Below are 15,398 nucleotides of genomic sequence, written 5' to 3'. Positions count from 1 at the left end.
TGCACCAGCCAGTCAAAGTCCTGGGACCCCCTGCCCAAGCCTGCAGCCAGGCTCGTCACATCCTGGAGCCTTTGAGGCTAACACTGAGACCCTTCTGGAGATAATCGGCGCTCTCTGCTCTCTCCCTGTGGCTGTTCCTTGCTCCGCGAGGGCTGGCAGAGCCGCTCCGGAGGCTGGTTGCTGGCCCTCCAGAGGCTTCTAGGTGGGAACACAGCTCGTGTGTTTGACCCGGGTGCTGTGGAGCCACACTGCTGGGGCTGAACCCAAGGGAATGGGCAGGGGACCTCAGACACCCTTCTGAGAGGCAGGCGGATAGAAACAGAGACCTCACTGGTGTTAAAGAATCGAGTAGGTGCTGACCGCTGCCCAGAGCCCCTCACCAGCACGTGCTCCCACCCCTCACTGCTGCCTGTGTTCAGTGCTGGGGGCTCACGGCCATGAGCCTGTGAGCTCATGCCAGGGGGAAGGCATGCCCTCTACCTGCCGTTCAAGTGAGGGAGTGAGTAGAGTATGAAAGGGTTAGAAGTGTCTAGAGGGTAGGGGGCAGCCAGGAACAGGCCTGGGAGCCCCCCAGGTGGGATTCCACACGGCCAGCAGTGCCCACGCTGAAGTCCTGAAAAGTGAGTGAGCAAGAGAGAAGCCTCAGAGAGAAAAACCCACTGTGAGCAGAGGAGAAAAGCAGCAAAACAGGGGAAAGGAAACTTCCTGTGGATGCGCTGGGGGCCAGTCAACTTCCTTCCCCACTGTGCACAGGGCCCATTATGTCGGGGGTGGAAGGGATCCTGGGCTGGCCTTTCCCGGGAGCTGGGGATGGATAGGGCAGGTGACTTTCTCTATTAATAGGTGCCACTTATTAAGCACTTATTACAGGGCAGGCACTGTGCAAAGTGCTTCCCATGAATTCTTTTCATCCTCACCACAAGCCTGTAAGAGAAAACTGAAGTTCAGAGAGGACCTCAGTCTTGCTACAGCTCTTGGGGTATCCTCCCCTGAGGTGGCTGATGGGGTGGGAGCCCTGGCCAGAGGTTCTGGTGTGGGTTACACCTCCTGGCTGTGTGGCCTGTGCAAGTCTATTAGCCTCTCTTGGCCTCAGTTTCCTTGTCAGTAAAATAATAACCTCAGTGGGAAGAGCAAATGAGATCACACGAGTGAGAGTGCTGTGTGAAACACTAGACACGTGTCAGGAACTGGTCACCTTAAGGGCTAACATTTATTTAAGTCCTGCTAGAGGCCAGCCACAGTTCTAGGCCCCTGTAATGTATTAATTCATTTTATCCTGACAACAGCCCCATGAAGTAGATACTGTTCTCGTGCCTATTTTCCAGGTGAGAATACTGAGGCATAAAGAAGGTAACGTACTTGATACAAGCCAGACTTTGTGGGGGGAAGGAAGTCAGGTAGCGTGATTCCCCAGACGCTGGACTCTGGTAGCAGCCAGACAGGAGCCTTGGGATTCCCCACCATGATCGATCCAAGCCCACCTGTCCTCGGAGGTCAGCTCCGGGCCCCCCTCCTCCAGGAGGCCTTTGCCACCTTCCTAAGCTCACAATGACACACTCCAAACACACGCAGAATTGCACGGTGGTGGAGAGGGTCACATTCTGCCACATCCGTTCCCACATCAGGGCATAGGTCTTGCCCAGTCTGCAGCCCCAGGTGCTGATTCCCGGGCCTGGCCCAGGCTGAGCCCCCCGTAAGCACCCTCTGACCGAACGATGACGAGGTGGAACTTCCCCGGAGCACTGGCCACCAGCGGGGGAAAAGCCCAAGGTTATCGAGGAAACAGGCAGCCTTCATGCCCCCAAGGCCTGGTCCACTACTGATACCAGGGTGCCATGCGGGCTTCGTGGAGGCTCTGGGACACTTGTGTCCACGGCATCGCAGGTGGGCTCCCAAGCCCTTGCTGGGCAGAGCACGGGGACTACACTGGAGCAACCTCGAAGCTCACACACACCCAGGTGTCAGACATTCCAGATTCCCTCAGGACTCAGTGTAAAGCCAGGTAGGGCATTGAAGTCCCCCTGTGAGACTCCCCCAGGCCAGGGATGGAGAAACAGTCCTCTGCCTCCACAGAAGTAGCACGGGGTGAGATTCTCTGCCCCTTCCCTGACTTGTTCTTATCTTGCCAAAACTGGGATGTGGAAGTTCTTCCTCATCGCTAAACAAATTCTCTCCAATGTTAGCAGGAGATTGGGAGGAGCACCTTTCAGAGAGGACCCATCTCAGAGGGCAGGGCCCCTGTGTGTGTTTGCAAGTCACCAAGCAGGTGCTGACCATGCCAGAAGGTGGGCCAGAGAGTTAATGAGGTGAGGACCCTGCTTCTTGCAAAGGTCCCACTGATTGCCATTGCCAGGGTCCAGCAGTAATGGCGGGCGGAGGCAAGGACCACTGTGACCCAGCCCAGCTCCATGGTCTGGGGAAAGACAGGGGATCTGGAGCCAGGAGGCAGCATCGCCCCCAGGTTCAGGGCAAAGAGCCCAGACCAGAGCAGACCAAAGTTCACCCTTCAGCTCTGCCATCTTCATGACTAGTTACCCAATATCTCTGCACCCCAACATCTTCATCCCCCAAGCAGAAATGAGAACACACCCCTCAACATGGAGATTTGTTCATGATAACAAAAAGCACTTTGTCAGCTATAAACTGTACACCAATTTAAAACGTCCTAGCAATAACAGACTAGGACACATCTGAGCAGGTTTTTCTCTAAATTACACGTGACCCATTGCTGTAAACATGTTCCTAAATGGTGTAGTGGTAAATGGCCCTTATGGCCAGACACATCTGGGTTCAAATCCTAACTCTGCCAACCCACAGGCCGTGTCACATAAGCTCTCAGAACCTTGGCTGGGTAACGCATCAGGAGGATCCAAAATCGGACACGGTGAGTGTGTTCAGTTTAAGGGTGTCTGTGATGACAGTGGGATTAGTGGGAAGAGCTCAACCTGGAGGTCTTCATCCTTTCACAGAAGAACTTGATCTTCCCGCACTTTCCATAAAGAGGAAACTACAGTCCCAACACCTAAGAAATTCCTTAGAAGTTCCGTGGCCAATAGAGATGGCCTGGGGATGATGGGAGAGGCCCCTGCGGGGCAGTGGCCTTCACAGTCAGGGGCTTCCCCTCCTCTGGGGAGTTGTCAGGAGGTAGACTCATAGGTCCACCCTACCCAAAATTTCTAGCATAGCAGCCAGCCTTTTCTTGGCCTAAGAAATGCTGCTCCCCAGGTTGCCTCCCATCCCAACAGTGGGGCCCCCCCAAAGCTTACCTGGAAGGAAGGGGATGATTCTCTGTTTGGGGTCCTTCTGGCCACCTTCGATGGGAAACTTATCCAAAAGCTGCATCTGAGAAGCCAGACAGACAGAAGGACAGGATTCAGAAGACTGGAGCAGCCCTCGGGGTCCCTTCCCCACTCCACTCCGCGGCTTCAGGGCCCCACTGCCCTCGTATGGATGAGCGACACTTCAACCCCTCATTTCACAGACGATTAATAAACCACATGGGGCATGAGAGAGAGGAGGCCAGAACTCTCCACGCATCAAAGGGGCGTCTGAACGATCTCAAGGAGGCGTGGAGGTACGGGGGGCGGGGGGTGGCGGGGGGGGGGGGAGTGGCTGAAGATGCCCCCTCATGAGGCCGCGGGAGAGCGGCAGGCTTTCAGGGCAGGCTGCAGGTGGGGTTTCCAGAGCCTTCTTCGGGCCCACCTTCCCTCACACATCATCTGCTGGGTGAGCCCTTTAGCCACAGGCCGTCTCACACCCTCCTGGGCCAGGACAGGGGAAGGCCCCACCTGATACTTCAGACAGACCACCCACCTTCCAGAACCACTCTGCAGAAACAGACCCAGATGTGATTTTGATTGTAAAACCAAACCCAGCCCACTGCCCCCCCCTGCTGTAAGACCCTCCTCCATTTCCTACCTTCCCACCCTGAGATGGCTGCTGTTTTTCCAGGGACAGACCCACCGGAAGAGTTTCCAGGGTTCTGGAGGAACAACTCTTTTTTTTTCTTCTGCTATTCTGGGCTGAAATTCTGTATAAGCTGGAAAAACACACAGGGGACAGGATGGACGAGGCCACGGCCCCTCTGTGCGTGTGGTTAATCTCCCTTCCAAGGCATAGGCAGATGCAGGAGCAGAAGGGACAGGGCAGGATCTAGCCCAGCGGCCCCAGCTGTGTGACCCTGGCCAAGGCGTGGAAGCTTTCTCTGTAGGGCTCTAGGCACCTCCTTGCTCAAATGAGGAAGATCAGTCACATGATATCTGAAGTCCACTCCTTCCTTCAAATATTTATTGAGCACCTACTTGGAGCACTGAACACCAAGAAAATGGAAGTAAAGAAAAGCAGCAGGGGCACCTGGGTGGTTCAGTCCAGTTAAGTGTCTGCCTTCGGCTCAGGTCATGATCCCGGGGGGTCTTGGGATTGAGCCCCCTATGGGGCTCCCTGCTCAGCGGGGGTCTGCTTCTCCCTCTACCTCTGCCCCTCCCCCTGCTCATGCTCTCACTCTCTCTCTCTCTCATAAATACCTAAAATTTTTTAAAAAACAAAGAAAGAAAAGCAACAAAGTCTCTGCTTTGGGGGAGTTTACATTCTAGTGGAGGCAGACAAACAGTAAACAAATAAATATGTACTGATAAAACCTATGAAGAAAAATGAAGTCGGGGAAGGCATTGGAGCAGAAAGTATAGTGTGTCAAGAAAGGACTCGGGAATCAGATGGCAATTCAGCAGAGACCACAGGAGGTGGGGAAACAAGCCTCAAGGAAGGCAGAAAATGCTCCAGCAGGGTAAACGGGAAATGCAAAAAGAGCCTGAAAAGGCCAGCGTGGTTGCTGTGGAGCAGAGTGCGCCAGGGCTGAGGTGTCAGGCAGTGAGATCCGAGACGTGGGCCAAATCTTGGGGAGGATGGCTTAGCTTCAGGTTCATGAGGCGTCTCCGTAGACGGAGGCGTCTACGCATGGAGGCTGGGACCAAAGTACCAGTTCTAGATTTCCCGGGTGTGTGTGCACCTGCGCGTATTCCCATCCCCACACCCCACCCACCTGACCCTAGCACACGATTTTAAGATCCTCTCTTGCACGATCATTATCCAACACGCACAGGCTATTTGCAGCCCACGCGTGAAGGGCGGGTCATTGTCGGATTCGATTCAAAACAAGGCAGAGACTGCACCGTTACTTTCACTTCCCAAGTACAGGCTGAAATTTAACAAAAGCTGCCTCATGAGTTTTCAAATCCTAATGTTGTCAGCCCATCTCTCAAACATTTAATAACTGCTTGCTTCGTGTAAATATACCCACTGGGCCATAACCCTATGAACTTGCGCTTAGGATATATTTTTTTAAATAATACATTTTCGAACAAATTCAACGCAGAATAGAACCCCCATTTTCACCTTTTCTCCATTTTTCTCACCCAAATTCTGTTTCGTACATTATATTTCTGTATTACGTAAGAGCTCATGTTCACAGAGGGGGAAAACCAGAAACTGCAGAAGCCATGGTTGAACCAAAGGAGTAAGAATCACTCCTGACTCCTCCCCTAGAAAAAGTGATATTCATGTTTTGGGGGGTATACACCCTTTCCAGACATTCTCCCATGCATGGAAATAAAATGAGCTTCTCACACTATGTTATGAACAATTTTCCATGTCAATGAATCCTGCCATATTAGCACCCTCAGTTGGACATGGGATGTGTTTGGATGGGCTGCAATTTATTTAACCGTCCTACTGTTGGATATTTAGATTCTTCTGGACTTTCCTCTACTCTATACTACAGGGCTAGAGCGGCCATCCCTGTCCATGCATCTACACACACTTCCTTAATACTATTTCCATTTCTGTTCATTCTGTTGGAATGTACACATATTTAGAGGCACCTTAAATCCTCTCTGGAAGAAGAAAAACTGAGGATAAATCAATGGCTAACTCAACATGTACAGGCTAGGCTTAGAGCAATGGCTCTAGAGAATTTCTGAGGAAGAGTACGGAGATGTCTGAGAAGGAAGCCAGGCCCACTGACGTGCCCCGATAGGGATGGTCTGCCCTTATCAAACTGCCCTCGTCCTGGGGCACCTGCATTGCTCAATGGGTTCAGCACCTGACTTTGGATGAGGTCGCGACCTCGGGGTCCTGGGATCGAGCCCCGCCTTGGGCTCCTCCTTGCTTAGCAGGGAGTCTGTTTCTCCCTCTCCCTCTGCCCCTCCCCTACTTGTGGGCACGTGCACTCTCTCTGTCTCTCCCCAGCTCAAATAAATTTTTAAAAATCTTAAAAACAAAACAAAACAACCATTTTTGTCCTGAAAGAGGGGGCCCAGCAGGGCCCCAAAAGCTGCAGGATTTAACCGAGCTAGGGCTCGAAGGAGTTAGGTTCTGCCTCCTACACTGCTCTTCCGACCCAGGGTCCTGACATTTTCACAAACAGTGCACCCGGAATGAGGGGCTCGGGGCAGGCAGGATTCACACATTCATTCCTTTCCTCTAAAGACACTGGCTGTGTGCCTTCCAGACGCCAGGCCCTCCAGCAGATGCAAGAAATAAGTTAAATCTTACTCTTTACACCAAGGAGCTCACAGTCTAGCTGTACAATGGGGCTTCACACACAAATGGGGCACCGGCCAGCAGGTGAAAATGTAGGCTCTGATTCAGTAGATCCAGGCCAAGGCCCGAGAACATGCATTTCCACCAAGCTCCCAGGCAATGCTGGAACTGCTGGCCCACGGACCATACCCACCCCACAGCTCTAGAGCCTTTCTGTCTATGTGACAGCCACTAGTCACAGGCGGCTGTCAAGCACTTGAAATGTGGTCTATCCAGGAGCGATGGATGGCTCAGTAGGTTAAAACCTCTGCCTTCAGCTCAGGTCATGATCTCAGGGTCCTGGGATTGAGCCCCGCATCAGGCTCTCTGCTCCACGGAGAGCCTGCTTCCTCCTCTCTCTCTGCCTGCCTGTCTGCCTACTTGTGATCTCTGTCAAACAAATAAACAAAATCTTAAAAAAAAAATTTTTTTTAATAAAAATTTTAAAAAAAGAAAAAAAAGAAATGTGGTTTATCCAAGCTGAGATGTGTCATCAGTGAAAAGTACGCACCAGGTCTCAAAGAGTCAGTACGAGAAAAGTGTGAAACATCTCATTAACAAATTTCATATTGGCTATATGTTGAAATGATAATGTTTTGGATCTATCAGGTTAAATAAAAATACTTTCAAAAATTATTTCACCTTTTTTTTTGACGCTTTTAAGTGGCTGCTAGAAAATTTACAATTACATATGTGGTTCACATTTTATTTTTGTTGGAGAGGCTGCTCTAGGGCAAGACGACTGGCCAAGTGTCGTCCAAAGTCCGCATATGCCAGAATCGTCACTGGGAGTAGGGGGTGTTGTTAGTTACAAATGCAGTTTCCTGGGCCTCATGTGGAAGTTCGTGAAGTTTGGCTGTGGCGCTAGAGATAGACAAGCAAGTTCTGGAATGACCAGGAATGGTGAGGACATTACGAACAGGATCCTGAAGTTGCTGAAGGAGGAAGTCAGGGAAGGCTTCCTGTAGGAGACAAGAGCAGCTCTGTCCTGGCAGGGACGGTCACATAAGCTGGACCTGCCCTGCCAAAGAGTGGTCTGAATTGCCTCAATGGGTTCATGTGTCCCCTGGAAGGCAGGGGTCATCTGATAGCCCCACAGATGTGAATTTTCCCTCAAAAGGCCTGCTGGAGGATGCCTTACAGCTGGCTTCTCTCCCACCTCCTCCTTCCGTAACAGATTTTCTTCTTCCCCCACTCGGACTTTGTCTGGGCCCTCCTGAGGCCAAGACAAGCCCATATGCTGAGAGTCCTGGGTCAGTGGGTTCTCTCCAGAGCCATGAGTACCCAGCTGGCCTGCACTGCTCCTCCCCTGAACCCCCAGCCCTCAGAGGCTGAGAGCAGCCACACCTGTCACCTAATCCCACCAGCAGGGCCGAGCCCATGGAGCCTCAGCATCTGCCCTCCCTGTCATCCCCCAGGCCCACTGGCCGTGGGAGAAGGAAGCACCACTAACCTGCCTCTGGTGACATTTTCTCTGCCCATAGGTCACCTTTCAAAGAAAGCAAATCCCTTGGCTCAGACTCCAGAGGAAACCAAGCCAAGGCGGCCCAACTGAGTTGACTCAGTATGCGGGGCTCGCAAAGCTGTGTGGTTCCGTGTCTTTGTGCAGACACCGTATGGCAGAGTGTGGGGCGCTGGGATAAACGTCTGGGGCCATGGGCGATCCCCAGTCCAAAGGCTACCTGACCCGGGGAAGCGCGGCAAAGGGGTTCTGTAGCCTGGGTGGTGCTGAGTCTGCAGGGCTGGGTTTGAGCGATAAAACCTCACACGCAAGGTGGAGGGGGCTGTCATGCAGAGGCCTGCCCAGGCCCGGGGCGCGTGGGCAGGGAGGCAGGAAGGCCCTGCCCAGCCGGGAGTTCTGCTGCGGCCACCTTTTCAGGCAGGAAGTGGATTCCCCTGTCACTCCAACAAGGGCCTGACTCAGCTGGAAGAAAAGCAGGGCCCACTGCCAGGGTCCTTCTTAGAGAGAGAGGCGTCTGGCTAATGGAGCCCTTCGCGGCCACATCAGAACTCCGGCGTGCGTGGAGGACGTGGGCTGTTTATCCAAGGGGTGGATAGTGTGAGAGATACACAGCAACTCAGCTCCAAGAGCCAGCCCAGCCAGAGAAAGCTGACTCGGCAGCTCTTCTTGGGCAGGGCTGAGCAGCAATAAACACGGAGGAGAGAGAAGGGCAGGCCCAAGCCCAGCTGGGGCACATGTGGAACCCAAGAGGCCGACTCCTCACCCTTCCGAGAGGGTGGAGCTCCCAGCCACTCTCACTTTGGGGCCCCAGCCCTCAAGCCTTAATCCTCGTCACCATTTCCAGCTCAGGAAGGAAGGGAACATTTCTACAAGAGGCAGGTTCCCTAACTCAGCCGTCCCCCTCAAAAAGATGCAAGACCATCCAGTGTGTCTGGGGATGATCAAGGGAAACCTCAGAACTGGTTTGTCCATTCTACCGACGGAGGGTGTACTGGTCCCTGGGTTAGAGCTTGGGGTCACAGCAAGGACCACAGAGGCAGAAAGGGGCAATAAATAACAATACAGGTGGCTTTTCTTAAAGCTCCCATTCTTTGTGGCCTGAAAAGGACTTCCCCCTTCCCTTCCTCCACCAATGGTCCTACCAAGTGGCATCTGCCCTGGGAACCCTTCTCTGACCATCCCAGACGGAGCTCAGCAGCCCTCCTAGTGTGTAATCCCCATGACAATACTTCACGCAGTCTTTTGTGATTTTTTTGGTCCAAGTTCATCTCATTGCTCAGGAGGAAGCACACTTCCCCTTTGAACAGTTCTGGAGCCCCTTCTAGAAAATCAGTTCACAATAAACATAGAGCTTTATTCCTGGGCTCTCAATTCTGTACGTCTATCCTTCCAGATGCACCACACCGTCTTGATTTCCGTAGCTTTGTAATAAGTGGTTTCCTCTTTAATAGACTTCATTCTTTAGAACAGTTTTAGATTTACAGCAAAATTGAACAGAAAGTTCAGAGAGCTCTCATACTCCCCTTGACCACACACACTCCTGGTCTCCTCCTATCACAGCCCCAGACCAGAGTGGTGTATTGTGATAACTGACGAAACTACGTGGATACATTACTGTCCCCCAGAGTCCAAAGGGTCCATCAGGGTTCACTCTTGTCCATTCTATGGGCTTGGACAAATTATAATGGCACGTGTCATTATATCTATCATACAGATTAGTTTCACTGCCCAGAAATCCTCTGTGCTCTGCCTCTCTATCCCCTTCTCCCCAGACCCTGGAAACCACTCCTCTTTTTACGGTCTCCATGGTTTCCCTTTTTCCAGAATGTCGTACAATTGGGATCACAAAATTGGCTTCCTTCACACACATGTAAGCTCCCTCCAAGTCTTTTCATGGCTTGACAGTTTGTTTTGGTTCTTGGTACTGAGTAATATTCCGATGCCTGGATTACACAGTTTATTTATCTATTCACCTACTGAAGGACATCTTGGTGGTTTCCAATTTTTTGTGATTATGAATAATGTTGCCACAAACATCCCTGTGCTGGTTTTTGTGTGGACCTAAGTTTTCTTTCTTTCTTTTTTTTTTTTTTTAAGATTTATTTATTTATTTGAAAGAGAGAGTAGGAGAGAGACAGAGGGAGAGAATCTTCAAGTAGACTCCCCGCTGAAGGAGGGGCCCAACACAGGGCTCAATCCCAGGACCCATGAGATCATGACCTTAGCCAAAACCAAGAGTCATATGTTCAACAAACTGAGCCACCAGCCACCCTGTGTGGGACACAAGTGTTCAGCTTATTTGGGTAAACACCAAGAAAGGTGACTGCTGAATTCTATAGAGAAGAGTATGTTTGGTTTTATAAAAAACTGCTGACTGTCTTCAAAGTGACTGTACCATTTTGCGTTTCCACCAGCAATGAATGAGAATTTCCGTTGTTGCGTACCTTCACAAGCATTTGGGTGTTCTCAGTATTTTGGATTTTCACCATTCTAATAGGTATGTAGTAGTATCATCTCATTGTGATTTTAATTTGCAATTCCCTAATGACATACAATGTCATATGCTTTTCATATGCTTATTTGTCATCTATCTATCTTCCTTGGTGTGGCGCCTGCTCAGATCTCTGCCTATTCAGTAACCAGGTTGTACATTCTTGTTGTTTGTTGAGTTTTAAGAATTCTTTGTATATTTTGCATAACAGTCATTTATCAAATTTTTGCAAATATCTTTCCCCAGTCTGTGGCTTGTCTTGTTATTCTCGATGTATTAAGTTTTGAAATCAGGAAATGTGAGTCCTCCAGCTTTGTTTTTCTTTTTCAGAAGTATTTTGGCTATTTTCAGTTCCTTGAATTTTCATATGAGTTTTGGGATCAGCTTCTCAATTTCTGCAAAGCCAGTTGGGATGTGGTAGGAATGCACGGGCAGAATCTGTAGATGGATTTGTGGAGTGCTGCTGTCTTAGCAACATTAAGTCCTTTAGTCCATGGACATGGGATGCCTCTCATTTATTTAGTAGCATTTTGGTCTTATAGTCCATTCTGTCTGATATCAGTATGGCCATTACAGCTCTTCTGTTATCTAGAGTAACATTTTAATTAGTTTAATGATTTTTTTCAGTATATTTTTTAGTTAGTTCTTCATGGTTCCCTAGGACATAGAGTATATATCTTACCTTATCAGAACCTACTTTAGGTTTACACTAACTTAATTCCATTTATCACACTTTTGAGATGGAGAAACATTAATCCTATGTAACTATATTTTCTTTCTCTTTTTTGTATTATTATTGTTATACACATTATATTTAAATATGTTATAAATCCAATAATTATTATGATTATTACAATAGCTCTACACTGGGAGTTGGGGATAAGGGGATAAGGGGATAAGGGAATAAGGGAGCCCTGGGTTGTGGGCTGCACACAGTAGAAGAGAACTTCACCATTTGCCATATCTTTTCTTTTTTTAAAGATTTTATTTATTTATTTGTCAGAGATCCAAGTAGGTAGAGAGGCAGGCAGAGAGAGGTGGGGGAATGTGGGGCTCGATCCCAGGATCCTGGGATCATGGCCTGAGAAGAAAGCAGAGGCTTTAACCCACTGAGCCACCCAGGTGCCCCTCCATTTGCTATTTGGGACAATTTCCAGAGACTTAAATTTTTTTAAAAAATTGTTTTCACCATTTTTGGTTGTTTCACTGGGAAGAGAGTCCAGAGAGGCCATCGCACAGCCATTCTAAAAGTAATCTCCTTTCATGGGTCCTTTCTGGGCCCCCATGCCAAAGCACCAGGCCAGTGCCAACTACTCATTTGGGGCAGATGTCATCACAGTCTTGGTGTCTAGCGATTCTCAAAACTGGGCACAAACCTAACTTTCACATGAAGATATAAAAACAGCAGATTTTGAACCGGACAGCACCTCTAAAACAATTATTAGCAAATCATTTTGTGGGGAGGTTCAGCAGAACTCTCTGTTCAAATGAAATCTAATAATCAAACTTCATACATTAAAATTCTTAGAGTACAGAGAGCCTGTCATTCCAGAAAAACTTGTTCAAAAGACTATCCTTTTCCCACTGAATTACACTGACCCCTTTGTCAAAAGTCAATTAACTATACATGTATGGGTCTACTACTTCCGGATTCCCAATGCTGTTCCGGTGGCAGATTTCTATATCCTGACACCAACACCATCCTTTCTTGATTACTACAGTTTTTTTGTTAAGTTTTAGAGTCAAACTTCTTGGGGCACCTGGGTGGCTCAGTGGGTTGGGCCTCTACCTTCAGCTCAGGTTATAGTCTCAGGGTCCTGGGATCGAGTCCCTCATCGGGCTCTCTGCTCAGCAGAGAGTCTGTTTCCTCCTCTTTCTCTGCCTGCCTCTGCCTACTTGTGATCTCTCTCTCTCTGTCAAATAAATAAATAAAATCTTTTTAAAAAAAAATTGAACTTCTTCTTTTCCAAAACTGTTTTGGTCATTCTAGATTCTTCTAGATTTTCAAACATGTTTTAGAATAAACTGATTTATTTCTACAAAATAAATAAATCCCTTCTGGAATTTTTAAAATCGGAATTGCACAAACTCTATAGATCAACTTAGGGGGAAGAAGAGCTACTTAACAATATGGAGACTTCTATCCATGAACATGGTAAATCTTTCCATTTACTTAGGTCTTTCAGTTCCTTCTGCAATAGTATAATTTTCAATGCAGAGGTCTTGCACATCTTTCAGTAAATTCACTCCTAAATTTTAAAATTTCCTTTGTGATTTCTTTTTTGGACTCATAAACCCAAGAAACTCAATCAACTTCAAGTGCAAATAACATAAAGAAACTACACCAATTCACATCATAAGCAGAGGACTCAAAATTAGTAATAAAGAGGAAATCTTAAAAACAGCCAGAGAAAAAAATATACTTTACATTCAGAGAAACAAAGATAATGATAGCAGCAGATTTCTTGTTGGCAAAAACACAAACCAGAAGACTGGGGAAAGGCTTGTGACATCTGTAGGGCCCCAAAGGCCTACTGTGACTACCATCAAGATTCTGCTCCATGTTTGGAAAGCTCAGTTGTGAGTGATTCAGCAGGTCCTACACAACCACATTATATACATCTCTTCACCTATCAGTTGGTGACCAAATAATTTATCGTCCACATTGGGGAATTTTGAGAGCAAAAGGGAGTGCTAGTAATGATTATGTCAAAATAAAAGGTATAAAACAGGTTTCCAGGGCTGTGCTGGTAATGGGGTCCTGTGATTACCCTAACTGTGAGTTTCCAGCACCCAGCATAGGTCCTGGTATACAAAAGGTGATCAATATATGCTTGATAGTAAAAATAACATTCATTGAGAACAGTGTTAGGCACTGTGCTAAGACTTTTCACATGGCCTATCTCATTAATTCCCATATCAACTCTTTGAAGTAGGTATTATTATTTTCTAGAGAAAGAAACCAACACAGAGAGAGATTAAATAATTTGCCCAAACTAGCAAGGTGTGGAACTGGGATTCAAACCCAGTTATTCTGGCTTCAAACCCTGGCCTCTCAACTACCATGGTCTGAATGAACAAATTCAGTGACAGAAAGAAAGAATGCAGAAATTCCGCCAATTAGGGTTACATTATTATTAAAATTCATCAAGAGGTAAAAACAACACATAAGCAGAAGACCTAGTCACGTAATTTACCACATTAATCAAATAAAGAAAAAAAAAACTAAATGATCATTCTCATATAGGGAGATGAAGTATTTGCTAAAACTCAACATCCATTTATGATTTTTTTAATTTAACAAACAAAAAAATAGGAGTACGCTTTCTTAATCTGGAAATGTTTATCTACCCATAATGATCCCCAGGGAATGGACTCTGGGACAAAACAAGGATGTTGCCCACCATGACTACGTCTATCCATTACTGTACCAATGATCCTTGCCACGGTCCCTGCCAAGGCATTAACACAAGAAAAAGAAATGAGAGACTCAGAGTGAAAAAATAAAACCATCAGTATTCACAACCCATGACACTCTATACAGAATCCAAGAGAACCCTCCGGAGATCCATACCTCTGGACTTCGGAAATTTCTAACACTCTTATTCAAAAGAAATTAATGGGGTGCCCGGGTGGCTCAGTCGGTTAAGCATCTGACTCTTGGTTTTGACTCAAGTCACAATCTCAGGGTCATGAGATTGAGGCCGGCATCGGGCTCCGCGGCAGAGTCTGGTCAAGATTCTCTCTGTCCCTCTCCCTCTGCCACTCTCCCAGTTCACACTCTCTAAATAAATAAGTAAACATATAAATAAATAAGTAAATAAAATCTTTAAAAAAAATAGCCCCCAGAAGGTATAAGACACTAGGACTTAAAGGAAAAAAGGGATGAAAGAGCTCTGAAGGAGGAGGGTGGCGAGGGTTGCATGCCAGTGCGGATGTTGTTAGGGCCAATAAACTAGACACTTCGAAGGGTTCAAACAGTCCATTTTATGGTGTGTATATTTTACCACAATTTAAAAAAATTGTAAGTTTTACGTTATGTATATTTTACGGTCATAAAAATAGAGAGACAAAAGATTTACGATACGGACAACCGGCAGAGCGTGGATATGATGAACTAGAGATGAATCATTGAAATTCTCTCCTTGTCTGCCCAGGAGTGGCCATGCAAAGTGCACGGAGCAGGGCCCTTGAATCTGGAGCCTGGGCTCTGAACTGGACCAGCTGACCGAGAGACCCTCTGCAAGGTACTCATCCTTGTCTGTGCGCTGGGGAACACGACACAACTCAGGGGCAGACAGGAGGGCCCAGACAAGATGCTGTGGCAGACGGGTTCTGTAAGCAGAAAGAGGCCACGCAGGCATGAAGCGGGTTGGCAGTTGCTCAAAACGTTCCCAAGATGAGCTCAGGTTGAGGGAGCCGCAGCCAGGGAGACAGCCAGGAGGCAGAGCGGACCAACCCACCCAGGCAAGGAGCTGCCCATGTCGGATGCATTCGTTTGCTGAGGACGGGCCCATGCCAGGCTGAAGCCAAGACACAGGGCGCTGCAGCACACCCCAGCTTCGAGAGGGGCCCAACCCAGCTTCCAAAAGTCCTTAACAAGTCGAAGAAGTCTTCCTGGGCCATTTTTGGGAAAATAACGCAAACTTGAACCACCTCAAGTCCCTTCCCGGTCTAGCCTTTATCGGTGATGTGCCCTGCCCCGCGTAAGTACATTTCCGAAAGAGTGTAAGTCAGGGCCCATGATCTGTTTGGGCGCTGGGAGAGCCACACGGGCACAAGGGATGGACCCAATGGTGTTAGAGGAGTGTCAGCCTGAGAGGTGTATAAAGGCTCAGAACGGGAGCTCGGGGCAGGGTGAGATGAGCG

General features: G+C 48.2%; 1 protein-coding gene across 4 annotated transcripts in view; it reads right to left on the bottom strand.

Annotated features, from left to right (window-relative positions):
- Positions 1-15,398, bottom strand: part of SH3PXD2A (SH3 and PX domains 2A) — a 230,145-nt gene that overhangs the window by 139,176 nt on the left and 75,571 nt on the right. For 3 of the 4 annotated variants that reach the window (XM_059173298.1, XM_059173300.1, XM_059173299.1), the window contains exon 3: positions 3,267-3,342. In XM_059173298.1, the coding sequence (XP_059029281.1) occupies positions 3,267-3,342 (76 nt within the window). Of the gene's footprint in view, positions 1-3,266; positions 3,343-3,918; positions 4,177-15,398 lie in introns of those variants that run through there. The other variant, XM_059173301.1, reaches the window with a different exon arrangement.

The sequence above is a fragment of the Mustela lutreola genome, chromosome 4 (genome assembly GCF_030435805.1).
Source record: "Mustela lutreola isolate mMusLut2 chromosome 4, mMusLut2.pri, whole genome shotgun sequence".
Classification (NCBI taxonomy): domain Eukaryota; kingdom Metazoa; phylum Chordata; class Mammalia; order Carnivora; family Mustelidae; genus Mustela; species Mustela lutreola.
Note: the sequence above shows the minus strand (reverse complement) of the source record. Positions and strands in the feature narration are given on the sequence as shown.